General features: G+C 35.8%; 2 protein-coding genes across 10 annotated transcripts in view; one reads left to right on the top strand and one right to left on the bottom strand.

The window, feature by feature from the left end:
* Window positions 1-5,492, top strand: part of LOC123540479 (solute carrier organic anion transporter family member 4C1-like) — a 54,272-nt gene extending 48,780 nt beyond the window's left edge. For all 5 annotated transcript variants that reach the window (XM_053527146.1, XM_053527147.1, XM_053527145.1 and 2 more), the window contains 2 exons: window positions 893-957; window positions 3,443-5,492. In XM_053527146.1, coding sequence (XP_053383121.1) covers window positions 893-957; window positions 3,443-3,747 — 370 coding nt within the window. In that variant the 3' untranslated portion in view covers window positions 3,748-5,492. The remainder of the gene's footprint in view (window positions 1-892; window positions 958-3,442) is intronic.
* Window positions 5,493-6,849: 1,357 nt separating this feature from the next.
* LOC123540476 (myb-like protein X) overlaps window positions 6,850-27,729 on the bottom strand; it is a 32,872-nt gene continuing 11,992 nt past the window's right edge. Inside the window, exons 3-14 of one of the 5 annotated variants that reach the window (XM_053527142.1) lie at window positions 27,483-27,527; window positions 24,092-25,279; window positions 20,813-20,909; window positions 18,990-19,068; window positions 18,495-18,557; window positions 17,597-17,754; window positions 15,401-15,439; window positions 14,435-14,467; window positions 9,421-9,549; window positions 9,008-9,106; window positions 8,095-8,264; window positions 6,850-8,058 (exon numbers count right to left, since the gene is read on the bottom strand). In XM_053527142.1, the coding sequence (XP_053383117.1) occupies window positions 8,105-8,264; window positions 9,008-9,106; window positions 9,421-9,549; window positions 14,435-14,467; window positions 15,401-15,439; window positions 17,597-17,754; window positions 18,495-18,557; window positions 18,990-19,068; window positions 20,813-20,909; window positions 24,092-25,279; window positions 27,483-27,527 (2,090 nt within the window). In that variant the 3' untranslated portion in view covers window positions 6,850-8,058; window positions 8,095-8,104. Of the gene's footprint in view, window positions 8,265-9,007; window positions 9,107-9,420; window positions 9,550-14,434; window positions 14,468-15,400; window positions 15,440-17,596; window positions 17,755-18,494; window positions 18,558-18,989; window positions 19,069-20,812; window positions 20,910-24,091; window positions 25,280-27,482; window positions 27,528-27,729 lie in introns of all 5 variants that reach the window. The other 4 variants (XM_045325555.2, XM_045325557.2, XM_045325556.2 and 1 more) reach the window with 4 other exon arrangements.

A 27,729-nucleotide genomic window follows, 5' to 3' on the forward strand; every position in this document is an offset into this window, starting at 1 on the left:
ATCTACAGAACTTTAAAAAAGAATGTGATTGTAACGTTCGTGTTACTGTTCCAATGAAATATTTCACAAGCACCTGACTTTGTCTCTTCTGATTGATTTTGAAATTGTTCAGATAGAAGAACGTTTGTTGGCATCCTTTTTGTCAGCGTCAGCGTCACTAAAAGTTTTGTACGCAAGCAGGTTTTTTAAACACTACACTATCAAATGCTTTCAAATTTTACGTGTTTTACAGTGAGATGACCTCACAGGAAAAGTTACACAACCACAGCTTATTTTTTTTGTCAGAATTATGCCCTTTTACCTTAGACGTTTTGAGTTAAGTTTTGGTATATAAGAAAATTTCTCAGAAGTTAATACGCCAAATGCATTCAAACTTCACACCATTTTTTTGTATTGGCATAATGAAATGGTTTCACTTGGCAAGTAAAATAACACTAGCGTTTTTGGTCAAAATTATGTTATGTATTGTCAGAGGTTCGTTCCTGCATATACATGTTTTCATGTTTGTATTTACCTGCTAGATTTTTCAGTACTATCCTTCGTAAAGAATTACCATATACTCATCGACTGCGTCATCAAAATAATACATATGAGCCGCGCCATGAGAAAACCAACATAGTGCATTTGCGACCAGCATGGATCCAGACCAGCCTGTGCATCCGCGCAGTATGGTCAGTATCCATGCTGTTCGCTTTCAAAGCCTATTGCAATTAGAGAAACCGTTAGCGAACAGCATGGATCCTGACCATACTGCGCGGATGCGCAGGCTGGTCTAGAACCATGCTGGTCGCAAATGCACTATGTTGGTTTTCTCATGGCGCGGCTCAATTTATTTTCTGTGCATGTTTATGTAAAAGTCTTACTGCATAATGATTTGTTTCTGTTCTGACAGATGTATCCATGACAGTCACCGGACACTTGGCCTCGGTTTGAAATGGTTCATAGTGAGGCTTCTTGGTAAGTGACAGCCTTACTCTAAATGTTACAATCAATGTCGAGATAAAGTCTGTTTCAGTATTAAAATTTATGATAAATGTTACAACCTTTGCTAATAATAGAAAAGATGATTCAGACAATACCAGTTTTGTAGAGTTTACCCACAAGCTTTATTTAACATAAACGATAGAACTTTAAGATGATATTACGAGAAACCAACAGTAACGGGTAGAGTCATCACGGGCTAATCTAAATATTGCCCAATCAGGGGAAGAAACTTTTACAAAAGTCGATAATCAAAGGAGAGACTACTAGATATTTGCATGAATGACTGGCTGCAAAAGATGCAGCGCAGCATAATATAAGATATGAATAAAAATGAAAAAAAAACATTTACGTGACAACACAACCAGCCTGGAACTGATCAGAAATTTAAGATTATAAACCATTTGATTTTAGGAAATATCTGCCTGAATTATTATACCCCAACAAAACGAAGTTTGGGGGGTGGGGGTGGGTGGCGGGGAGGGTATATAGGAGTGAGCTTGGCTGTCGATCGGTGGGTCGGTCGGTCCGTCCGTTGGTTTTGCATGGTTTCCGGATGATAACTCAAGAAAGGCTTGACCAATTTAAATAATTTTTGGTACACAGGTGTAACATCAGAAAATACAGGTCAAGTTCGAATTTGGGGTCAGTAGGTCAAAGGTCAAGGTCACAGTGACCCTGAACAGTTAAACGGTTTCCGGATGATAACTTGAGAACGCTTGGGCCTAGGATCATAAATTTTGGTACACAGGTGTAACATCATGAAATGCAGGTCAAGTTCGACTTTGAGGTCTGTAGGTCAAAGGTCAAGGTCAGAGGGACTCGTAACAGTTAAATGGTTTCCGGATGATAACTTGAGAACGCTTGGGCCTAGGATCATAAATTTTTGTACACAGGTGTAACATAATGCATGTCAAGTTCGACTTTGAGGTCTGTAGGTCAAAGGTCAAGGTCACAGTGACTCGGAACAGTTAAATGGTTTCCAGATGATAACTGAAGAACGCTTGGGCCTAGGATCATAAATTTTGGTACACAGATGTAACATCATAAAATACAGGTCAAGTTTAACTTTGAGGTCAGTAGGTCAAAGGTCAAGGTCACAGTGACTTGAAACAGTTATCCGGATGATAACTTGAGAATGCTTTAGCCTAGGATCATGAAAATTGATAGGGAGGTTGGTTATGACTAGCAGATGACCCCTAATGATTTTGAGGTCAGTAGGTCACAGGTCAAGGTCACAGTGACCCGGAACATTTAAACAGTTTTCGGACAATATCTTGAGAATGCTTGGGACTAGGATCAGGAAACTTAATCTGGAGGTTTGTCATGTCAAGCAGATGACCCATATTGATTTTGAGTTCCAAAGGTCATTTAAACCTTTTACGGACAATAACTTGAGAACGCTTGGGCGGAGGATCATGAAACTTCATAGGGAGGTTGATCATGACTAGCAGATGGCCTCTATTGCTTTTGTGGTCAGTAGGTCAAAGGTCAAGCAAGTTCGACTTTGACATTGGCTTAGTTCTGTGACAAGGCCATATTGTGGGGGTATAATTCGTCACTCCTGTGACAACTCAGTTTATTTGGCAATGCCGTTAGCGGGGCGGGTGGATGATTTCAGTTCCGTTCGTTTGCGAGTTTGGGTTAAGATATCAAAATGAAACGTGGCCTTAAGCAGTTTATAATAAGACTAAAGTTGGGATTGCATATGTTACCAATAGAAGTTAGGTCACGGTCACTGTTTCCGTGAAAAAAATAAAATTGCTTGGATTGATGTTTTGAAATTTAACTTGGCCTATAGGTAGATTATAGAAAATTCATGGTTGGGATTGCATATTTGGAGTTAATAGATCATGGTCAAGGTCACAATAACTTAAATAATATGCATGTATACTTTGAAAATTCTACCATTGTGAAGAGTTCAAAGGCGATGTTCTGTTGTACGTTTTTGAATGCAGAAATTTTGGATTGTGGTTCTCATCCCTGAAGGTAACAAAAATAGAAAACGATATTTCGTTGGTATCATCAAAAGGTGGTTTCCGGTATGACTGAAATGCTGTCACCGAAGGTGGTGCTTAGAAAGCTTATTATATAACTAGTTTTTAAGCTGTCACTAAAACAGAAACATGAGGTGTTGCAGTGGAACTTGGTATGTAGGCAACTTAGTAGGACAGAAAGGCTGGAATTTGTTTCTGTGACCTCTAGGGTCAAGGTCACATTAAGGTCATTGGCAGTGTTTCTAAAACTAGAAAATATTTGAAAAATTTGGTTTTCATGGATTTTCCACGTCTTTAATTTAATATATAAATTTCCAAAAAGAATTTTTAATAAAATGTAAATTGCAAAAATCCGTGACATATACTTCAGTACATGTACTTCTTTTAATTAATCTTTTAAATTTCTTTTAGCCCTTTATCATCTTATTGGCAAAATACGAATGAACTTTCTTTGTTCATTACAGGAACTGTTCCAGGTCCAATCTTGTTCGGTGCAATTATTGATAATACATGCGTTATATGGCGGGAAAAATGTGGACAGCGTGCCTCGTGTTGGATATACAACAATGACAAACTAAGCCTTAACTTTTTCATATTTGTTGTATGTTTCAAACTAGTTTCAATAACATTTTTTGTGCTGGCTCATCAGATGTACAAACCGCCGTCAGAAAAAAAGGTGAAATATGTAGTAAGTGATAGCGAAAACATAAATTCTGATTCTGTGGTATCAGGCGTAACCATAGTTACTGAGAGTGACGCTGGAATTTAAAAAAAAATAACATAAAATGAATTGGAAAGTCTTTCTTGTGGCGCAAAGTTACACTGCTGTGCGACATAATTAAAAGCGTTTCCGCGGAAGCAGATGTGGTTGTAACATTGATCAGGAAACCACAAAACTAACTTTTTTGGAAACATGCACGTGCCAGATTGTAAATCGATCGTAAGTGTAGGCTATATTGAGCACTTTTTGACATAAGACATGACGGGCTAAAACTGAAATGTCAAGCTGTTAATATAGAATGAGCGGAAATATAAGATCCAAAATAATGCAGCTGTTTTTAAAGGGAGTATATTTTAACCTACTTACAAAATCCCTACAAATTGTGATCCATATAATATGCATGTATGGCAAAGGGCCTATGCACATGCAGATTTATCAATGGCACCATCGACCAAGCTGAAGTTGTATTCATTTTTTAAAAAAAGGAGAGGTTAAATCGAATTTTAAATCTGTGTGAGGGGTATCCCTGCTGTGGGTGGAAAATTTATTGCCAAGAATTCATTTCGTGCAATGACAGTTAATTATGTTAATTAAGGAGCCCGCTTCCAGACTTAGCCAATGTCAGTTTCTTTTCCGAAATTAGAAAGCAGTACATTTATTCATGTGTTCATAAAATCAACTGGACTTGTACTTTTGTATTAAGCAGACATCTCTTTTAAACATTTTTGAGATCATGATCCATTTCTTGAATCGTGTCCCTTTCAGATTGTAGGTTAAACTTTCATTTTTTTCATTGCCGAGTGATGGCCGGCTTATTTATCTACTAACACGTAGACCAGTTGTCTAAGTGCACGGCAGGCATCGCACAGTCATACAATAAGTACATGTACATTCAATCTGGCGACCGCAGCCAGTCGGTCAATTCCATAAACAATTTAGCCCGGAGATAATATACATGTAGCTACTATTTGGATTTCACAGGATATTTCAAATTTTATAATGACTTTTTGTTGACGGATTTAAATATAAACATTTAATAGAGACATCAACAATCAAAGCTACTGATTCCTTAACAAAAACTATATATACTATACAGATTACAGATAACATAACCTTTATAAAATGTTGATAGCGCTTACAATTGAAAAGTGGGTAAGTAGTATACTTGATACAATATAGGGATACCACACTCTAAATATACGTATATTTGTGATGGTTTGTGATTGGAATTACTCGCCACATGAAGTAAACATTCGCCACCTGTATTGCCTGGTAAATATTCGCCACCTGTATTGCCTGGTAAATATTCGCCACCTGTATTGCCTGGTAAATATTCGCCACCTGTATTGCCTGGTAAACATTCGCCACCTGTATTGCCTGGTAAATATTCAATGTAAAAATAATGTTATATTACAGTTTATTTTACAAAAAGCGACCATTACACAAGTAATTTTTTGTTGGTATAGTTGTCCAAAATTTCTTATAGTATGAAAAAAACTTTCAACATTGACACTTTTTAACAAAATACTATTTTTAAAAAAAAAGTCAGGAAAAAATACCAAAAATCTGTGAATGAGTGGCTTAAAATCCGGTTAACCTAAGTATCTTGATTTAGTTGCAAATCAAATGCCAGCAGCATTTCTTAATTTAACTGTGATATATGTTTTTGCACATTTTACGTTCGCTGTTATGTGATATATTTTCTTCTAGAGAGAGATTATATTTTGTAATAAAATTTCTATATTATTTGTAAAGTGAAGAGAGACATTTGAAATAAATAATAATTATGTAAATTCCTTGAGTCATATCTTTTCCCAGCAAAGAAAGAACAGGTGTTATTTTAAGGCCGTGTTTTACTTTAAGATTTAAGCTCACCTGAACTAAAGGTTCAGCGTGAGCTATTGTGATGGGGCTTTCTTCATCATCTGTCGTCCGTCGTCAGCTTTTCCCCTTTAAACGACTTCTTCTCCCGAATGGCTTGACCGAATATCCCCAAATTTGGTCAGTAGCATCATTAGAAGGTCATCTCACGTGTATTAAAATTGTTTCGCTTCACTCTTTTTGAGGGCAGCCTAAGCTAATTACTTCAGGGGCTGCCAGAACTGAAAATTGGAAAACTGTTTTCCACTAAACACAGTCGTCACCATTCATGATTCTGTGTAATCAATATATTCAAGGTCAAATAGTGAGTTTCAGGTGAACGACATAGGACCGCTATGACTTTCTTGTTTAGAACTCAGATCAAAAGGATTTAAAATGACCAAGACAACACATTCTTGACTAGTTTCGACCTTTATGTCTTCGTCAGAAATAACAACGTACAATACAAACGACGTCAGAACTCGTCAGCCGTCACAGCGAAAGCGACCAGTCTAGCACAGAATAATGCATTTTTGATGAAAAGACATGTATCAAAAAGTTAATAAAAGAATACCAACTACACGGCACCGAACGAGTAGCAAGTGATTAAATCGTATTTGATTATAAACAGAAAAAAAACTTTCAGACTGCAAAAGCAATGTCGTTATGAAGTTCATATACCGACAAATCAAGTTTTCTCTGAGTCGATCCATCACAGAGCTATATTGGTGTATTGAGACAGTTTTCAAAAGTTCTTTCCGCTCTTACTGAAGGTTTGTGGTTCCACCGAGGTTCTGATCCTTGCCTGATATTGTGTTAACTTCGAAAGGACGCCAGAAATATCTCTCTACCATGAAACAAAAGTCTCCATATGGCTTCAGCTGCGTGGTCATATAAATCCATTCTCAATAACATGGAAAGCGGCCTCCGTGACCGAGTAGTTTAGGTCGCTCACGTCAAATCACTTGCTCCCCCCCCCCCCACACACACACACTAATGTTGCTTCGAGCCTCACTTGGTGCGTACTATTCTTTATGTGGAAGTCATCCAGCTGGCTTACGGAAGGTGGAGGTCTTCCTCCATGAAAAGCTAGGAAGTCGCCATATGACCTATATCAGTGTCGGTGTGACCTATATCAGTGTCGGTGTGACGTTAAATCCAACAGAACCATGATAACTTTAAATAGCTTAGAGCTGATGATCTGATCGGATATAATGAATACAGTATCGTATGTGTAGGAAAATTGTAAAGTCTACACGTACTGTTGTAAGAAACAAATTAATATAACCATTTAGATATAAAACAGTTTAATAGAAAACTATTGAAGAAAGTACATTTTTCTTATAAAAGAAGTCATTCTTAGCAATACAACTTTCACCAAAGATGTTATGTGTCATTACAGACAAAAGAATACATGAAGGTGAAAATAAATGCTAAACGTAAAACGGTGCATTTTGTAAAATTCACACAAAATGGAAAATGCTGATAGTAAAACTTCCATTTATCAGATAGGTAGATCTAACTTCTGATATATCCTGGTGGAGTTATCCCAAACGTCGAATTCTCAAGCAACCATTTCTCCAATTGGTATTTCTGGTTTCAAGACGTTTTCTTTAGCATTTCTGTGTTTTAATATTATTGTTGTTGTTTTCGACAAAAAATGTTCAGTCAGTTTGTAAAGCTAACAAATTAAGTAGATCTAATGGAAAGTTTTAAAAACATATCTACAAGATGAATGTACGTCAGTAAGATATGAAAACAATATAAACAGTCATAACACTCACATATACAAGTTAATACAATATAATATATCACAGATAGGCCAAAATTATTTATCTATTGTGCTTCGTCACGATATAAGGACCACCATTCTTCTTCTCTTATTGAGAAGTGACCTTGAACGTTCGTCAGTGCAGCTCATTTTTGGGATACTTATTTTATTATTTCCAATTTCGCATACAATTAATCTCCAAACACGTATGAAAATCCCATTGACGGAATTCAGTTAAAGAAGTATGAAAGATACTTAATAGCTAGTCAAAGTTAAAAAAAAATGACTCAATTAGGTGGTCCTTTTTGTCGTGACGACTCACAGTTTAAACACGTCGCAGCGGGGCCAGATTATCAACATATTTATTCCTATGAGATGAACACGGTGACATTAGATATCATATGGGCTACTATACTAATTTGAATTTTGTTTTGAATTACGGAATTGAAACTTTACGCAACTCTCATGGAGAATTTATCAGCTAGACAATTCAAAAGGGAAAATTATAAAATTGAAAATAGAAAGCTGGAAGTTATTATGACAAACAGAATAAAACAAGATCCTTTTACTAGATACTCGTATGTTCAGTTAAAACTAGCGATGGGAAACGTTTTTTTTTCACGAAGTAAGAAATAAAAGCTGTCCGTTTCTTAAAAGAATATAGCCCTATAACTAATAATCCATTCAATGACGTTTTCATTTTCCATTTTCTCAATGTCCTAAGCTTCTTTCAGTTTAGTTTAGTTTAGTTTAGTTTAGTTTAGTTTCAATGCCTCATGCTACTGCCTGTGGCGATTGCTCCTCCTTTTTCTTTGGTGACGTCACTTCCTTCATGCAGTCATATATTGCCTTTCGGGAGCCAGGGGTGTTTTGTAAATAAGCAAAGTAAGCGGCTCTCATATGAGGTCGGGTTGTCTGATGGTATTCATCTAATCTGAAATAAACAAGAACGACGGTTAATGGAGCTAACTTCCAATACTTCATAAACATTGAGGAAGGGTATGAAAGGAACGACAAGTGACTAAAAGATGCAAACGCTCTCCTGGTCGATCTTCACATAGGCCATTTCGACGCCCCAGAATTAGAAGGGCGTAAGTGGAAAATCATAGTTTTCGGCAAAACGAAAAAAAACTGTCTATGACAGATACGCCCTTCTAATTCTAAGGGCGTAAGTGGACTTTTCTGGTACAGCAATTAAGTGCAGATACGCCCTTCTATTACTAGGATTCTGAAAAACTTTTCACTTACGCCCTTTTATTATTGGTGAATTTGGTCAACACAGCAGTTTGTGACGAAATTTTTTTTTACAGAATTATGCCCCTTGGTGTGTAGTTTCAAAAAATGTATGATTCATAAAAGGGCGTAACTAACACTTACGCCCTTCTAATTCTGGGGCGTCGATTTGTCTTGTTTTTTTAAGAAAGTGCAAGATTCATATGCTCTAATTCCAGAAGCGTCCTCCGATTCTTCAACGCGCAAATTGTAAATTATCAAAACTAGGACCTAAATTTAAAGTCACATCCGCTGAAGGACTGCTTTATTTTTTTCGCCGAGGACCGTGCAACCTGAGAATACGTAAAACGTGATATTGCATATAAACTCCATATAATTATGTATCTTTCCGCATCTCATTTGACATCCGAATGTTTAATGCCTTGGATAAATAGTGCTATATACCTATCTAATTCCATTCTGTAGAAATCCTGTTTTGTTCTCTCATAGTCTGATTTCTTTCTGTCGTCACCATAGTGACTGAAGGACTTGGTCATTTCGTCCCTGAAGAAAAGGAAATAATATAAAATTCATTCCCTAGCTGTCACGCTAGGTGCAGTTTAGGCGGTAAACGAGTGCGAAGTTACAACGTAAAGGACGTGTGTGTGTGTGTGGGTGGGGGGGGGGGGGGGGGCAGGGATTAATGATAGGAAAGTAAGATAACAGAGTCAACATCCACTTGCAATTAGCTACTAGCGACTACTGCGAGCATTTTTTGTCTATAAATTTAACCTACTTTTTTGGGGGAATAGGTTCCTAATATCACATTAATCCCAATAGTTTAAGTAAAAAGTCTATAATGCTACAACAGAACCAACCTTAACATAGGGACATCTCCGTAATGTAGTTCCTTAGTTGTAAGTTCGGCGTTAGGTGGCGCTATTACAGGGAATTTTGGCAATCTCGTACTGCCTTGCTTCGCTTCCGGTCTCTTCTGACGTGGGGATCTGAAAACGATTTACAAATATTAGTAACGTATAGGCATATTTCGCTTGAACTGAATACTGAATACTATTTTCGTTTTTCTTTCTAACAACTACTGGTACTAGATGCAGGCATATTGATGCGCCGAGCGTTAAGTTTCATATGTGTTAATTCCATTACCTTATAACACGGGTATGAAACGTTGCCCGCGGCACAAAATGTGCCGCACTGAAATGAAGGCATCGTGCCTCCGGAGGCGCAGGCATTGCGCAGGATGTTTACAAAAATAACGAGCAAGGTGAGTAAAATTGAGTGTTTTTGGTTATTGTCTTTTTACAGTAAAAACTTTTTAGAAATCGGGGAATGCAGCGGGATGAAGTTGTGTCTTGCCGACAAATCCATGCCCAGTTTGTGAAGAAATATGTAATATTGTTATTTTGCGCGTGTTTTTCATTGGATATAGTAACGTGAAAATTACAAAAGCAGTGAATATTCAGAGTCATTTCATATCCTGCTGTAAAAGGAATGATGTATTTCTGTAGTATATTATATAAAGGCATGACATCTGATCGACTGAGATAAGATACATGTGAAGGAAAAGGCATATCCCCACGTTCTGTCGACTTTTCAGTCCAGTGCCGCAGGCATCTCGATGGTGCCGCAGACATCGTGCGAGGCGCAGTCATCTTGACTACTATTTTAGTCGGTAGTACGTGTAATTTCGACCTGAAAGATGTATTTAAGTACAAAAATATCAATAACAATGTTGTTCCTCCAGTTATTGTGTAAGACAAATCTTCTCAATCCGAACTTTGTAATATAAATAGCTATTTTAAGAAGTTTGCAATATTTTTTCTTGCTCTTTTGGGGGATGGGACCAGGTGCCTCCCAGTTGAGAAAATCACGTCATTTTATATCGAATTAGGATTATTTTCTCCTGAAAAACAATATTCAATTACCAAACATTCCCATTTGTAACAATTATTGATGCTAAGTTCAAAGCAAGGTATGGAAACTAGCATTTGAGCACAAAAACTGTCATAACTTTTTTCAGTTTTCAACTAATTTTGATGTTTTTGTTTCAGCATCAAGTTTTTATTTTTCACAGCAAAGAGCTTGTATTTTTAGTTCTTTGTTTACAGTTTGGGCGTACTATTTTGATAAGCGATGAGCTGAATTTCGCCCCCCCCCCCCCCCCGAAAAAAATGGCGAAATATCACTGTTTTGGGGTTTTCTGAAGACACAAAAAACGTAAAAACATGAAACTTCCCTTAAAACGATACCGTTCCCAAGTTTTGTGTGGAAAAGAAACAATGAAGTTATCTATAGTTACATATCTTGTTTATATTATATTTTCAGATGGATGTACATGCATTCAGTGTATATAAAAAGGAAAAAGAAAATCATTTTACCTTATGATCAGACGAAAATTTTATGTGTACAGTCAGTGCACAGACCTAAATCATAGTTGAACGACTAAGAGTGAGTAAAATATGTTAATATTTTTGTAGAATTTCAGAAATGATTAGAACAAGTTAAGCCCCATTTCGGACATTTTTTTCATTGGTTCTTTTCAACACAAAACTTTGGAACAGTATCGTTTTAAATATTCTTCGTTCGTATGTAAATATCTTGACTTAACAGTGAAATTTGTGCTGATATACTGTTATAGAAAAACATAACGCGAGATAAGCGAGAGAGATTTCATGTTTGTGTGTGTGTGTGTTTTTTGGGGTTTTTTTGCTCACCATTTATTCATTTTTATTATTTTGTTTTTATTTATTTTTATTATTTTTGGAGGGGAGGGGGCGGGGTTGAAATTCAGCTCGCCGCTAATAAAACAGTACGCCTAAACTGTAAAAAAACCTCGATGCTAAAACAAAAACATTAAAATTGGTTGAAAAATGGCAAAGATTACAACAGTTTTTGTGCTCGGACGCTGATTTTCATACCTTGCTTTGAACTATAATCATCAATAATTGTTACAAATGGGATATTTAGTAATTGAATATTGCTATTTTACGGGAGAAAATGAATCCCAACTTGATACAAAATGACGTGATTTACCCTGGCCCCATTCCCAAACACAACGAGAAAAAATACTGCAAACTTCTTAAAACAGCTATTATATTACAAAGTTCGGATTGAGAAGATTTGTCTTACTACTATAATAACTGGAGGAACAACATTGTAATGGATATTTTTGTACTTCAATACATATTAGAAGGTCGAAATTACACGTACTACTGACTACAATAGTATTCAAGATGACTGCGCCTCTCGCGATGTCTGCGGCACCATCGAGATGCCTGCGGCACTGGACTGAAAAGTCGGCAGAACGAGGGGATATGCCATTTCCTAGGCATGTATTTTATCTCAATCGATCAGATATCATGTCTTTATATGATATACTGCAGAAATACATCATTTCTTTTCCAGCAGGAGGTGAAATGACTCTGAATATTCACTGCTTTTGTAATTTTCACGTTACTGTATCCGATGAAAAACACGCGCAAAGTAACAATATTACATGTTTGTTCACAAATTGGGCATGGATTTGTCGGCAAGACACAACTATATCCCGCTGCATTCCCCAATTTCTAATAAGTTTTTACTGTAAAAAGACAATAACCAAAAACATTCAATTTTACTCACCTTGCTCGTTATTTTTGTAAACATCCTGCGCAATGCCTGCGCCTCCGGAGGCACGATGCCTTCATTTCAGTGCGGCACATTTTGTGCCGCAGGCAACGTTTCATACCCGTGTATAAGCTAATGCGGACAACTACTGCAGTATCTAAATATATTTTATGGCAACATAACTTATTTCTAGCATATATTTGCATTTGGAGAAGGTTACAGTCGTTTTGTCAATTATAAGTGTATTCAGATAGAGGAAACTAATGATACGAGGAATGATTAAAAAGGTCAGGAAAGGTACCCAACCTATACATGCATGCGAGATGTTATGTCACAACAAATAGAAGTTGTCTGGAACAGAGGCCGTGAATTGCAAGAACGAAAAAAATTCGCTGTGGAAACTGAATGTAGTTTTATATGTTTCTCTTGTTGAAATACTGCCAAAAGTCCATAAAAATATAGGACGATCAATAGTACAAACTTTACCATGGCGATTTCTAAAAGGAGTTATGTAATAACATAGCCTTGATATGTAAATTCTCCAGTCAAACGGGTATAGTGCTCTTGAATGAATTTCGTAAATCTTCACATTTTCTGTCAATCCAATAAGGCAATCACCGAAAGCATAACATGGGCATTCCGTTGAAAGAGAAGTGGTGTTTGAGCGTGTTAAGTCTGAAAGACAGTGCCGAATGTAGAATATACCATTGAATAGTGAGCCGTACCATGTGAAAACCAACATAGTGCATTTGCGACCAGCATGGATCCAGACCAGCCTGCGCATCCGCGCAGTCTGGTCAGGATCCATGCTGTTCGCTTTCAAAGCCTATTGCAATTAGAGAAACCGTTAGCGAACAGCATGGCTCCTGACCAGACTGCGCTGGTCTGGATCCATGCTGGTCGCAAATGCACTACGCTGGTTTTCTCATGGTGCGGCTCAATTTGTCTAACAAAGAATGACGTATTCCAGCACTGATTTCATTAACACATAGAACGTCTATCATACAATCTTTTATCACATTTTTGAATAGTAACTAACAATACATGTAACGGAATGACAAAACGCGATGGCGCAAAAAGCAGAGTAAATCATGTTAAAGTGACCATGCAGAAATCATGACATACCAGGTGATCAGAGACCACCAATTCACTTACTAGGAATAGGGTAAGCGTATACATGGAAATGAGGTCATGTTTGTCCGTTCTGATTGGTCAGTAAACAAACCCAAGGAGCGATTTTTTTGTCAAAATTTATCTTTTTACTGCATTTACCGTATTTTATTATACCTTTTTGCGACTTTTTCCCGCCATGCCAACGATGTAAACAGGGGTTGATTTCATTTACACGAAAATTACTTACATTTTGGCTTGAAAAAAAAAATGTGGTAACAAATACATGTTTTCGATTTATGGATGGCCGTACACGCCATAGTGTGTCTTTACATGTAAAGAAAATAACTTAATTTACTTGGATTTGTAATTAATGTACACTAATACCCAAAATCTTCGACGGAAGCATGGTTGTGAAACTATTTTTGTTTTATTTAGAAAATATAGATTATATGTACATTTAAAGAGTACTAAAACCAACCTCCGCGCAGGGATATTGTCAATCTTGTACCGATAAGGGGAAGTAACACTGTGTTAGAGTTTGTACTTAAACCCGCCATTATTATTCACGTTGCCAACTAAAAAGCTGTTGTTGTTTTTTTTTGTGTTTGTTTTTCAAACGCGAAAAAAATGAACAGACGATGCATAAACAGGTGACAATACGAAATATTGCATACATTTCATTTTTTTGCGTACAGACTGTTGTTTTACCCCGTGGGTTTTCGGTTGTTGTTTTTTTTTGTTGTTGTTGTTGTGTTTTTGGGCGTTTTTTTTTTGTTACTATATGTCATTTAGAAAATCTATAGCTAAACACTGTTGTAACTTTAAATCAGGTCGAAATATTAAAGAAATATTTTGTTTCTGTTTTTCTTTGATAATTGTCGTGCTCTTAATGCAGGCAAGCGGAGTTTGAAACTTCTGTTAGAAAGGGGAAGCAATTGTGGTTTAAATGAATTCTGCATTTAAGTGTTATTCTTAACCGTTAAAGAAGTTTTTTGGACCTTTCGTCTTTTTTCACATTAATTTATCATTTTATCTTTTGCTACGTTTTTTTTTATTCTGACAACATTTTTATCGTGGGCCAATCTTAAAAAAATTTACAATAATATATTCCACGTTTACAATATTTTGCATACATTTATGAAAACTGACACTTACTGTGAATCGTGGTCATTGTTAGTAGGACTGGCTCTGAATTAAAGAAATTCAACATTGCACGTAAATATGAACAAGACATATAAAGCGTTAGACAAAGTACATTGTATGTTATTTCAAAAGGTGCACTATTATAGCATTAAAACAATAACATATTAGGTAACAAATAGATGAGGAGATATTTACAGAAAATGCTGACAATTCAGCGCATCGCGGAACTTATGTAAGCCTATCCGATTTTCATCAACGTGTAGATACAGTAGTCCCACACTTAAGTGAAGTTAATTTTTTAATTGAATTTTAAGTAATTGTAAGCCAATGTTTGGAACCCTGTCATACAAGAGTCACATGGTGATGGACGTAGATTTGTGTATGTACTCCTTTCGCGTTACAACATTGACAACGCAATAGTAGACAATATCTACTGTCACACTCTTGCGATCAATGCCACGGCAGACAACATCTACTATCACATTAATGTGACTACTGCTACGGTAGACAACATCTACTGTCACATGCAGGTGACCAGTGTCACGGTAGACAACATCTACTATCACATTAATGTGACTACTGCTACGGTAGACAACATCCACTGTCACATTCCTGAGACCAATGCCGCGGTAGACAACATCTACTGTCACATGCATGGCATGTGACCACTGCCATCTACTGCCACATTTATATGTCATGGCTGTATTGTGCGGCTGGTTCGTAGTCTCATGTGTACAACCATGTGATCTATAGATCTATAGCATTGTGGAGGTATGTGTATACAAGTTTCCATATAATTGAATTAAAAATGATTAAAAACAGTAGGAAAGAAAAAGTAAAGATTTAAAACTCTAGGATGTTACGTGCAAACGGACGTTAATGATTATTAATGGGAATCATAAGAATTGTATGTAAATCACCTGCGTGGTAATCTAACAAAGATAAAAACTAACAATTTGTTATTAAAAGGCAACTTACGTTTTCCCACTTCTGTCCGTGTTAGAAGAGTCTCGGCCTCTGAATTGTAAATGCATTAAACAAAGCATTAGACGCTCTAAATTTCTATGTTATATACTACATACCATAAACATTTTGTCTGAGGCCAAATTGCCAGGTAAAACAAAATATTTCTTTCAAAAATGACTTGTCTCTAAGTTAAACGGCGTGCCTTGATAAATGTGCACGGTCCGTACAAAGATTGGTTAGGGTGCTGTGTTTGAAGAGGGAGTCTAGTCGATCAACGTTTTTATCAAACTTAAATTCATGGCTTGTGGTCTAGCCGAATTAAAAATGATATTTCGAAAGCAGAGGACTGAGTCAAAACAAACCATAAATATAAAAAGATTCTGCAATTCGATTACCTAGGAATAGACACCCTTGTAATAAGGCTGCGGTTTTAAAGGGCTATCATTTTTCTATTTTTCTATAGTTGGCAGTCTGATAAAATTTTGCTGTCTTGTCAATGTGTCTGTTGCTCCAAATATAAACCAATGCAGGTTGATTTTTTGCACGATCTCAAGTATGGCTAAACATGGACTGACTCAAAGTGTCTTGGCAACTTTTAGATACCAAGCATTTATTTAGAATAGAACTGTTTGCCTTAATTTGATATAAAAAATGTGTAGAAGAAAATAAATAGGGGAAAACTTCAGCTAGATTGTCCCCATCATCCCCTTAACATTAAAAAATCACAGATACAAAAGCGGTGTGTCTAATTATATCATATGAACTATTAGAAAAGCTAAAGCAAAATCGTTAATTTTGAAATGTTAAATATAACTCAGCAGATAATAGGTTTTATATAAGCATATTTGTAAAACTAATTGATTTCCTCGGCTCTTTCTGGGAAAATCTTTGTTCAGTGATATTAATGCCAAGAAATACCAAAATCCTTTTATGGATGACAGAGTTATGGACAGGAAAGAGACCCTGTAAACTTTTGACCTCTTAGTCTGACATTGACCTTGAAAATAGGGATCTGGGTCACGTGCATGACACGACGTCTCATTACGGGGAACATTTGTGCCAGGTCATTTCAAAGTCCCATGATGAATGGCAGAGTTATGGACCGGATACCAAGTGTGACGGACACTGTCATTCATAACAGGAATTTGGTATTACTTTGCATTAATGTTCCCAATAATGAGACTTTCCATGCTTAGAACCCGTACCCCTAGATCCAAGAGTCAATCTGTGAACAACATTTTACTATAGTCTCAATGGTAGAGTTTAGCATGGCTCAGACTTCGTTCTGAATTGTATCTTTTAAAGCTAATGCAATATCCTTGATCACATTCTCATCTAAACAAAGAGTTCTGGCCCCGTGTTCACAAAACATTTTCAGTCTCAGCTGAGTTTGATAATGAAACTTAATTTCTCATTTATATCAAAATAGCATGTTTAACACAAAATTTTAAGTTAATAAGCATTTTAAAGTGATTATTCGGTATTGATGGTCAGTCTCATTTGGAATTTAAGCTTGAAGTTTTAGTAAAACTGATATTAAAATTTCAAACTCAAACTCAGCTGAGATCGAAAAATGTTTTGTGAACACGGGGCCAGAAAGATTATGCAGCTTTCATAATAGAATTATATTACTGAAGATACTTTAAAAATTCAGAAAGATCGTACACCTGAAGAATGAGGTATAAGTTACATTTGGATCTTGCAAAATAAAGTAGCAATTTACGGGGGGAAACCCCTGTTGCAGACAGTAGGTTTAACGGCACTATTTTATTGCATACCAGTCTATTTCTACATGCTCGAATCATGCAAGGTTGCATCTACAATTCTATATAACTTTTTGTAAAGCAAAACCTAAATTATGTCCAAAACGTAAGTTACACGGCACTACACAACTTTATATAAAACTAACTCTACAGGAAATATTAAAAAGCAAAACCTATACAGTTTACATGGAAAGACCAACGACATAAGCGTCAGGACGCAAAACAATTTGAGCCGCACCATGAGCAAACCAACATAGTGCGTTTGCGACCAGCATGGATCCAGACCAGACTGCGCGGATCCATGCTGTTCACTAACGGTTTCTCTAATTGCTTTGAAAGCGAACAGCATGGATCCTGACCAGACTACGCTGGTCGCAAATGCACTATGTTGGTTTCCTCATGGCGCGACACATTTTATATATCAATTACCCAGACAAAAACTTACGATTTTGGCTTCGATGCGGCGTGCATTTGTTCAATCCTCTTCCTCCGAATCTCAGCTGTCTCCAACTTGGGTAAAACATTTCTGTCCATGCTTAGACTATCACATGGGTCAACCAGTCCTATCGATGTGCATCTTGTTGTGTACATCAATTCTTTTGTCTACAGGAAAAGGACATTAATTCAGGGACATTTTTTTCTGTCATCAAATTAATTACAAATATTTCTTTTAATCATTTTGTTACAGCTTAACTTTCATGACCACTTAGATCGAATGAATAATGCGCGGGAAGACTTTCATTTCAGGACAAGAATGTGCATGGACATATCATTCAATAAGTGCGTGAATAAAACAATTCAGTTGCATATACGCTTATTCAACGTATTATCAAGTTAAAAATATAAGTTTATACTTAATTCGTGTAAGGAGACAGATTACAAGCATTTAAGATTAAAGGTCCATAATGCTTAAAATATTTATCTTAAAATCAGATAAAACAGCTTTCCCAACAGATGTTATGCATACTTACATGGTTAGAAAATCACAACTTTTAATATTGCACATGAACTGTTATAGTTAGAGTCATAAAGGGAGGTAATAAAAATAATAGATTCAATAAAACATTCTGGTATATTCAGTAATATTCAAACCTTTGACAAATATTAAAGAAAGCAATAATCAGAAATACGATTTAACAGGAACTTAATGTATTTTATATTCATAGCGGAAACAAAGTAATTATGGGCCTTTAAATAGAAACTTTTTGTAAATCTGACGTTTTTCAAGTGTGTAGCGTTTGTTTGCTACTGTAAGCGACTCTGTATACGAGAAATATAGATACAGGACAGCTCTGCTTTATACCAAACTTTATATTCAATATGAGATGTATGTAGATACTAACATCTTCAGTCTCAACTGGTTTCTTTGCTTCAGCTGGTTGTGTTTCTTTATATCCAAGATCAGGCTGTAAAAGTAGAGATTTTCATAAGCATGGAATAGATATAAAATATCTGATGTACCGATTAAATTCACATACAATTGCATTTAACATTTAATAACCGTTAATCCTGCTGATAGAAATAAACGTATAAATTTACGGTGCACAAGCAATTGTTACGCTTAGCTTTAGCGTATTGATCTAATAATCTATATCATACATAGTAAAAATACATAAATAAGTTTATCTAAATAGTTTGTATTATATAGTACCATCTATAAAGAAAATATGCATGCTTCAATATTTTAAAGAAATGCCTTTCTCGAGATAAGTGCAATAGTAAAAGTAGTATGTCATGGTATTAACTTCATTATTTTAATGTACATGTATTGTTAAAATATGAAGCATTTAAAACATTTCAAATTAAAATAAATACGTCCTACATGGGGTGTCACCTACCATGTTAATTAGATAGTTGGCTGTATATGTGTTATAGTACGGCGCCAAGTCTGTAAATACAAAGGGGTAATGGTCCCGTCTGAAATGATAACAACAATATTTGCATTTTAGATATGAAACATATATATAATACATGCAGCGCCGTAGCCACACTGAGGCAAACCGAGGCAGTTGCCTCGGTTAAAATTTGAGAGGCAAAAACAAAAGAAGAGTAAAAAGTAGGCCTTTCACACTGATGAAAACTTCAGTTATAAAAGTTCAGAGAAGTATATTAATATCATGAGAACATAACATAATATATCTGCCTCATGACATCATTGAGGCAAGGTGAGGCGGAAATCCACATTGATAGCCTTGTCCATGCCCCCTCCCCAAAGTTGGCTGAGAAGTGAGCTACTCATCAAAGTCGAACCCAATTGTGTATTATATTTATCAAATTTAAATCCAAAAATGCACCAGAGGTCACTATTTCATACTGAATTTTCAAAATGTTTCAGGGAAAAAGCCCCCTGAAAATGAGGGTGAATCCCCTTTCATACCTTAAAATTCAGACCAAAAAAGGCACTAGAGGCCACCATTTCATACTTGTAATTCATTTTTTTCCAGGGGGAGAGCCCCCTGACCCCTAAATTGAGAAGATCCCCCTACAGTACCTCAAATTTTAGACCAAACAATGCACCATAGGCCACCATTTCGTATCTGTATTTCAAAATAAGAGAACCATCTGACCACCACTAAACTGAAGGGGAATCCCCTCCAATACCTTAAAATTCAGACCAAAAAAATGCACCAGAGGCCACCATTTCATAGTTATCTTTACACCAACATGGACACAGTCCCCCTCCAGTACCTACCCCTCCCGGGTTATAAACTAATAAACTACTAGTATACTAAACAAGAGGACCATGATGGTCCTGAATCACTCACCTGTCCCACACATGACCCAATTTTCATGAAGATCCATTGAAAAATATGGCCTCTAGAGAGGTCACGAGGTTTTTCTATTATTTGACCTAAAGATCTAGTTTTTAAAGGCATGTGACCCAGTTTCAAAATTGATCTAGATATCATCAAGGTGAACATTCTGACCAATTTTCATGAAGATCTATTGAAAAGTATGGCCTCTAGACAGGTCACAAGGTTTTTCTATTTTAAGACCTACTGACCTAGTTTTTGACCGCACATGACCCAGTTTCGAACTTGACCTAGATATCATCAAGATAAACATTTGACCAACTTTCATAAAGATCCCATGAAAAATGTGACATCTAGAGTGGTCACAAGCAAAAGTTTACGGACGGACGAACGAACGGACGTCCACGGACGCACGGACGACGGACGCCACGCGATCACAAAAGCTCACCTTGTCACTATGTGACAGGTGAGCTAAAAAAGCATTTTGTATGTCTTACTGATGGTTTTCTGATTTTATTGCCTTTCAATTACAAAAAATGATTGTATCCGAGACTATATTAGAATAGGATAAATCCCCAATTATCCTTGTTATAAATATATTTTTTCTTAAAATATGAACGTTCTGTGAAATATAGGGCTAAAGGGACGATTTTACTGTGATATAAAACAGTTTGAGAGTGCTTCAGACCGCACCAGAGACGTCCTGGGGAAAAAATCCGGGAGGCATGCCCCCGGATCCCCCTAGGTTGCCTCGGTTAAAATTTGTGTCTGGCTACGGCACTGACATGTATATGCTTGCAATAACAAAAAACAGTAAAATATGTAGAAAGCATTTAACAGAATCACCGCCATGAAAATACTTATAGTACTTTCCCTTTACATAAAACGCAAACTAAATCAAAACTTACACTTTCGGCTTTTTGATTTTCTTTGATTCTTTTCTCAAACTGTCTTTCAAACGTTGAAGTTCTGCGTGGAAGAATTCTTTCTCCTTTCGTCTTCTTTCTGTTGTAAAATGTGAAAAAAAAACATTGAATACATAATGAAAGCAAAACGTTGTGCACAAGTTTTGGTTAAAATGACCAAGAATGAATACACATGGACTTCACAAAATCCTCAGTCTTAAATGCTTATATATTAATCGCTTGCTTGTTTTAATGAATTATGCAAAGAATGTACAAGCCAGACTCTAAATACTATTGTGCAAAAAGCTCTGTCGGTACGAAATAAAAACATACGAGATATCTACACGTGAAGAGAATGTTTAAACAATCTATCGATTAAATATGCATGTAGAACTAAACATTCACGAGACTTTCATTCTAACTACAACACGGCTATTTATAGACGAAACTATTTATAGACACAGAAAAGTAATGTAGACGTTTTATCAATGGTACGAACTGATGTGGCTGAATTAGGGTCGTTCTGTTTTACAACATCGCTTTTGATAGCCATGCCACGGAATATAGATATAATTTATTAAAACGAATACATCTGCTTTATATGACAACATAATTACTATTTATGTATGCTCAGAGGACGGTTACTAGCAGATAAGTCGAAAGTATGACCAAACGTAGCATGGGCTTTGCCAGACAATTCATCATATTATTGACTGTACACTAAAGTTTGCGAGATATTATTTTTGTAACGGACATTTAATCTATACACTATTCGTAGCCATGGGTTTCTCGAGTGTATCCTAACATCTTATTAAGTTTTACTTTTATTGTTGGAATCTATGAACAATGCCGTTATGTCACATATGGTAAGCATTTTTTTAAAAGACCACATGCTGTAAGGTATCAAAATCACCTGACACGCTGTAAAATAGGGCCTGTCCCAAGCAAGAGTAAATTTTTTAAAAACTTTTATGTTATAATGTAAACTATTTACAAAAACATAAAATGACAACGAACCAAAATTGTAACTTGATATCACAAACGGCTTGTCTTTAACCTTTACCCTGCTAAATTTCTAAAAAGGACTGGTCCATCATTCAATTTTGGCAGTACCAGTTACCTTAATTATTTATTAAGATTTATTGTGACAGAATTGTATAATTCAACTTTTGGTTTTTAAATTATGGGGATTAACTCCATTTTTATTGTCATCCAAACAAAGCATCTGCGCCAATTTAGCTGGCAAATCAAACTACCTTTTATTGCTAGTGGAAATGACAGTACTTATTTGATTCGGGTGAATTTTTTTACTGAATACGTCAATACAACTGAGTTTCAATCCTTTACCTAACTTAAAAGACGAATTAATGCAAAGACTGGTTGCATTTTGTTTTGAACATCCCTCCTAACGAATAAAATACGTCACTAAATATATCAATTGGACAAACATATCAAAGATAACAAGCATGATCAAGGACATATGATATAGTTTCCAGTTTAGTCAATAAAAAAATAGACAAAATCGAAAAAGAGAATTGAAAGTGAGATTAATACGGTGGTATTAGGGAAGAACGGAATAAGAATAACAAGCACAGTTGTCGTGCATTAATCACATATCATGAAATATTAACTAAATGTGAACATTTAATATCAGTTTGAGCTGTGCCATGAGAAAACCAACATAGTGTCTTTGCGACCAGCATGGATCCAGACCAGCCTGCGCATCCGCGCAGTCTGGTCAGGATCTACATTGTTCGTTTTCAAAGCCTATTACAATTAGAGAAACCGTTAGCGAACAGCATGGATCCTGACCAGACTGCGCGGATGCGCAGGCTGGTCTGGATCCTTGCTGGTCGCAAACCCACTATGTTGGTTTTCTCATGGCACGGCTCAGTTTAATTTGATAAAAATTCAGGCGACAAATTTAGTACATTAATTGTTGGAGAGAAGCTTAATTTGTAATTTGCAATTAATCGTGAAATTATTACAAGAAAGAAATGATCGTGATTTGTATTGTGAGAGTGATGTGGGAAGTTTTCAGTAGTTTGAATTAGATTTTAAAAAGCCAGCACACGAACGAATTTGTGATACTAAGTTACAACATGCATAAGGAGAGAAAGTGCCCACTTGTGAATCTAGAAAACATTTCTAACGCTGGAATTTAAATTAAGTTTCGCAATAACCACAGAATTAGTTGTTATGAAATATTTTGTAACATACTTAGTTTTGTTTAGACTTTCTTTCACATAATACAATAATTTTAAATTTGTCTGTGGTTTGAATTCATGTCAAATAATACAAGAAAAATATCAAAGTCATTTTTATGCGGGTTGAAATTCCAAAAGCATTCGGGTGTGTCTCTGGTATCATTTTAAATGTGTTGAAGATGTCCGAGATCGATTTATTAATAGCCAAAGTCTGCATAATACTAATTTCAGGAAATGGTATATATATGTAGGGATTGAATCTCATTTCATAATAATTGTTGTTCTGTTATAAACAGTTGTATTTTAAATAATCTGCTGTCAATATGTAATACGAAGCTCCACATATAAATACATGTATCGTTAAAGCTACAAAGGATATCTGATATGGGTAAATAGCTGTGTTTGAAATATATGTAAAGAAAAGGAACTAGAATAATACAAGGTAATAACTGAAAAGTGGAAACTACAACATATTTCGTACGTAATATAAATGAAATTACAGCTGAAAAAAAGGTATTTTAAAGGATAGATGATAGGTTTGGTGGCAGCTTGAATGGCGACTAAATACAGAAGGATAAAAAGGTTTGGGTAAATCTAGAAAGATAGGAAGCACGTGGTATAAAGTATATGATATACCTAGGAAACAGAATAACAAGTAACATCAGTCGAATATATTTCCATTTTTAGAATTAAAACAGTCTTCCCGGTTTATCCCCAAATATCAATATACAAATACATGTTTAGATATATTCGTTTGTAAAACTGAACAAAATTCATAACACAACACTAACTTTTACCATTATTAACATGCAATTAGTTTGTGTGGTTAATATATGTTAGTGTATGTGCGAAAAAGCCGTGCAAATAGCATGAAACAAAACGTCAAAGCAGGTTATCGTGCATGCGTATTTGTTTTCATATAGATATGCTTTCAGCTTAAAACTGTAAAATACTCTTTGATAGTTTGATACCAACTATTACATCAGTTCCGCCATTGAGAAAACTCTACAAGATTTTCTAGCTCTAAAGTCTCTTATTCCGTATATAAAGTAAGACCAAAGTCTTCTGAGATCACCTGTTGAGAAGCCCAAAGATGTCCTAGCTCGACTAGGAGGTCTTGAACTCCTCAAAGTTGAAGTTCTTGAAGAAGACCGCGTTGCCATGGTTACGTCACGTGAAGATGATTTGCCTTGAGATGGATATCGTGCACTCTGGGACTTCTGACGTCTTTCTTTACGTTGGTCTGCAACGATTTCACGTGGGGACAAACTTTCCTTTTGATTCGATCGTGGATAACTTTGATGGGACGGTGACGAAACAGCAGGTTTACTAGAGCTGACGGCTTGTTTCTTAGGATAAGTTGTGGCAGTAGATTTCTTGGGTTCTGCTTTTTGTGGTGGTTTTTGTGTTTGTTCATTGTTCGGACTTTTTGCTTGTAAAACGTTTATGGTTACTTTTGTTTCTTTTTCCTTTTTAGATTTTGAGGATTGCGACTGCGCATCATCGTCATCTTCGTCTTTCTGATACTGAGGATCATCTCTCCAGTTCTTATTTTCATCTTTTGTCTCTTCCATATGTTGCAATTGTTTAGTATCATCTTTTGCATTATCAGCTTGTTCTTTCCTTTCATCTGACTTTTGCTCCTCTTCATATGTTTCTTTGGTTTTATTTGTTTCAGCACGCTCTTCTTCGTCCTCAGTTTTGGTATTCTCTTTCTCGGCATCAATGGCGTTTCCACGCGAATCAAGTGAAGACACAGAACTTCTTATTTCTGATAACTTTTCATCGTCAGTTACATACTTTGTACTAGATTCAGGCTCATTATATGAAGTTTTGTTTTTAGATTCTTTTACGGTTGAGCTTTGCTCGTTTTTCGGGCGCCGACTATTCAAAGAATATCCGGAATTATTGCTGACTCTGTCAAATTCTACATCTTTTTTATTATGTCTAGCTTCAGTCTTTTCATTATCCCCCATGTTCTCAGGTTTGTTTCTATCGTCCTTGACATTGTTTTCTTCGATATTAGATTGATCAATCTTCTCTTTGTTTTCACTGACTTCTTCTGCCTCGTTTCTGGTCTTTTGTTTATTTTCTTCTTGTTTATAACTATTCTGTAGTATCTCTAAATCATCATCTAACCCATCTTTCATATCATTGTTACTTGTTTCGGTATTATTCTTCTCTTCGTTATCCTTATTTGTGATTTTGTCTTCATTTTGAGCACGTTTAAGTTTTTCTTCATCAGACTCCATAAGGTACGCATCTGAATTACATTTACCAGAAATTACTTCATTAACGCTTTATTTTTTCAATTTTGTTCATGAATACGTACATAAGGCATGCACTCCTAAAGATATTAAGTGCAGAAATAGTCTAGAACTTTTCAAGTACCATTACACCCAATTTGAACCGCAACATCTAACGGAAAAAAGCATTATTCAATAAACGAGTAATATATTGATTAACATGCTTGCTGTTGTTTCTGATTTCTGCAATTTGCTTTTATTTTTTTCTAGTGACTCGAATTTAAACGAGAGCAACAATAACTGTAAACCAAGCTGGACGTTTTCTCGTCACTTCGTATGAATCGGTGGTCTAAAGTTTATCATACAAGTTCAATGCTTAGAAAAATAGAATTTCACAAGAAATAGACAAGAGGAATTACATTAACTCGTTTAAGTCAAGTTTTACATGATTAAGGAATATAATTTTTCTCAATATCATGCGTTAAGTATACTAATTAAAACCCATAACAACCACTTAATTCTACATCCGCCACACTTTTAGTTCCCCGGGCTATGCCAATAGCATGAAGCCAAGCGTTCAAGATAACGCAACCCTCCTCATTGGAATAGCACGCCGTTTTAGACAATTATAACTACTAAAAATTCAACTGATAAACTATGTTCAAATAGCACGACGAATTTTGTTTATTTCAAGATCTGTTCCCTGAAAAAAAGAGGATATGTTAGAAGTAAACCTGAACAAAAACAGATTAGAAAAAGCAACATAAATTAGAACTGTAAGCAACTTGTAAAGGTGTAACTGCAAGCAAGTCTCAGAAAGAAACAAGATAGAAAACAGTGAAATGTTAAGAGAAATAAACCAAAATGTACGAAATGCTGATTATGCGCATGCGTGAATGAAAGGATTGCGGATAGAAATTGTTGCGCATGCGTGAATTTTTGTACTGTTTCAAGTTTATTGCGGGTGTCAATGTCACGCGTGTGTTAGGAGTTGCATTGCTTGCAGTTAAAGTTAGCTGTTAAATCATTGAAAATAAAGCAATATCTTGAATATCAAATAAGTGGCTTTTAGCTGAATACTTCTCTTAAAAATGTTAAATGTGTTATTAAAAATCACCGTTAGGAACACACACCTTCCACATCCTACAACTGAGAAACAACTGAATAAACATTTTCTCAAAATGTAGCTTTTGTAATTCCTTTCGAATGAAATGAGTAAAGAACACAGTTTCATCTAGCACATGTAAGAAACCTTGGAAAACCTCGAACTTCAGGCATGAGACAGATATCCCAAAAGGGGTAAACAAGTTTTAATTATGCCTTTTTGTTATTTTAATTCCGTTCGGTTAAAGTACGTAGATTCAGAAATCCATACTCGCTGCGAAATCTAACTAAGACTATGTTTAAAACCACTGAGTTAGTTTCTATGAATGCACCCTTATATCACTTATATAACATCTAAATGAAGAAGATGTGGTGTCTGATATTACGAGTGTACAATGTGATGTGCGGTGCCGGATGTTGTAAGTGTGATATTTTAGTAGCATGATTAAGATGCGGTACCGGGTGCCATGAGTGTAACATCTAATAAAAAGATAAAAGATATTGTCGGATGTCACGACTGTAACATCTTATAAAATGCCGGATGTTGCGAGTGTAGCATCTATTAAATATTGACAATATACTAGTAACTGCGCCATAAGAGTAACATTTAATAAACTGAAGAGTAGGTGCAGTGTTGGATGCTGCGAATGTAAAATCTAGTAAAATACTGGAGACGCAGTGTCGAGTGTAACATCTATTAATGTCCCGATTGTAACATATAGTAAAATGATTAAAACACATGCGTCGGATGCCGCGATTGTAACATCTGAAATGTGAACCTATTTCCAATATACAATATATTTTTCAGTCCAAGCATGCGGTAGATAGTTTGAGATAATGGCAGTATACTAAAAAGCAGACAGAATTTAAGCGTTTCCTATAAACCATCAAAGCATGCAAACTGAAATAAGGCCATCAAAAATATCAAAAATTTATGTCAGACACTTGTCGTTCTAACGATTTTATCATGATTTTTTTCGAATACTTATAGTCCAGTCCAACAACTAAGTTTAACTGGAAATATTTTAACAAATTCGAGATAACAGAAGTTCGAGAGAACGACGAGAAACAGACACGATTTGTTTGGCCTTATTGTGTTAATTAGTTATTGCCTACCAGCGCTACTTGCTCTGCTAGTTCTACTCGTCCTTGACCTTCGACCTAAACACCCACCCGAATATAAACAGACAATTAGTTTATCAAAAACCATAGGTTTAAACGTCATATAACATGTTCACCGAACCGTAAACAAAACCGAACCGATGTCATTTTTATTTAGTTTTGGAATCGGCTAAGGCCGAATTTCGTTTCGAATATGTAGAAGCATAGCATTAAAAATAGACTAACTTGGGTGATATTGGAT

Source organism: Mercenaria mercenaria, chromosome 16 (genome assembly GCF_021730395.1).
Source record: "Mercenaria mercenaria strain notata chromosome 16, MADL_Memer_1, whole genome shotgun sequence".
Classification (NCBI taxonomy): Eukaryota; Metazoa; Mollusca; class Bivalvia; order Venerida; family Veneridae; genus Mercenaria; species Mercenaria mercenaria.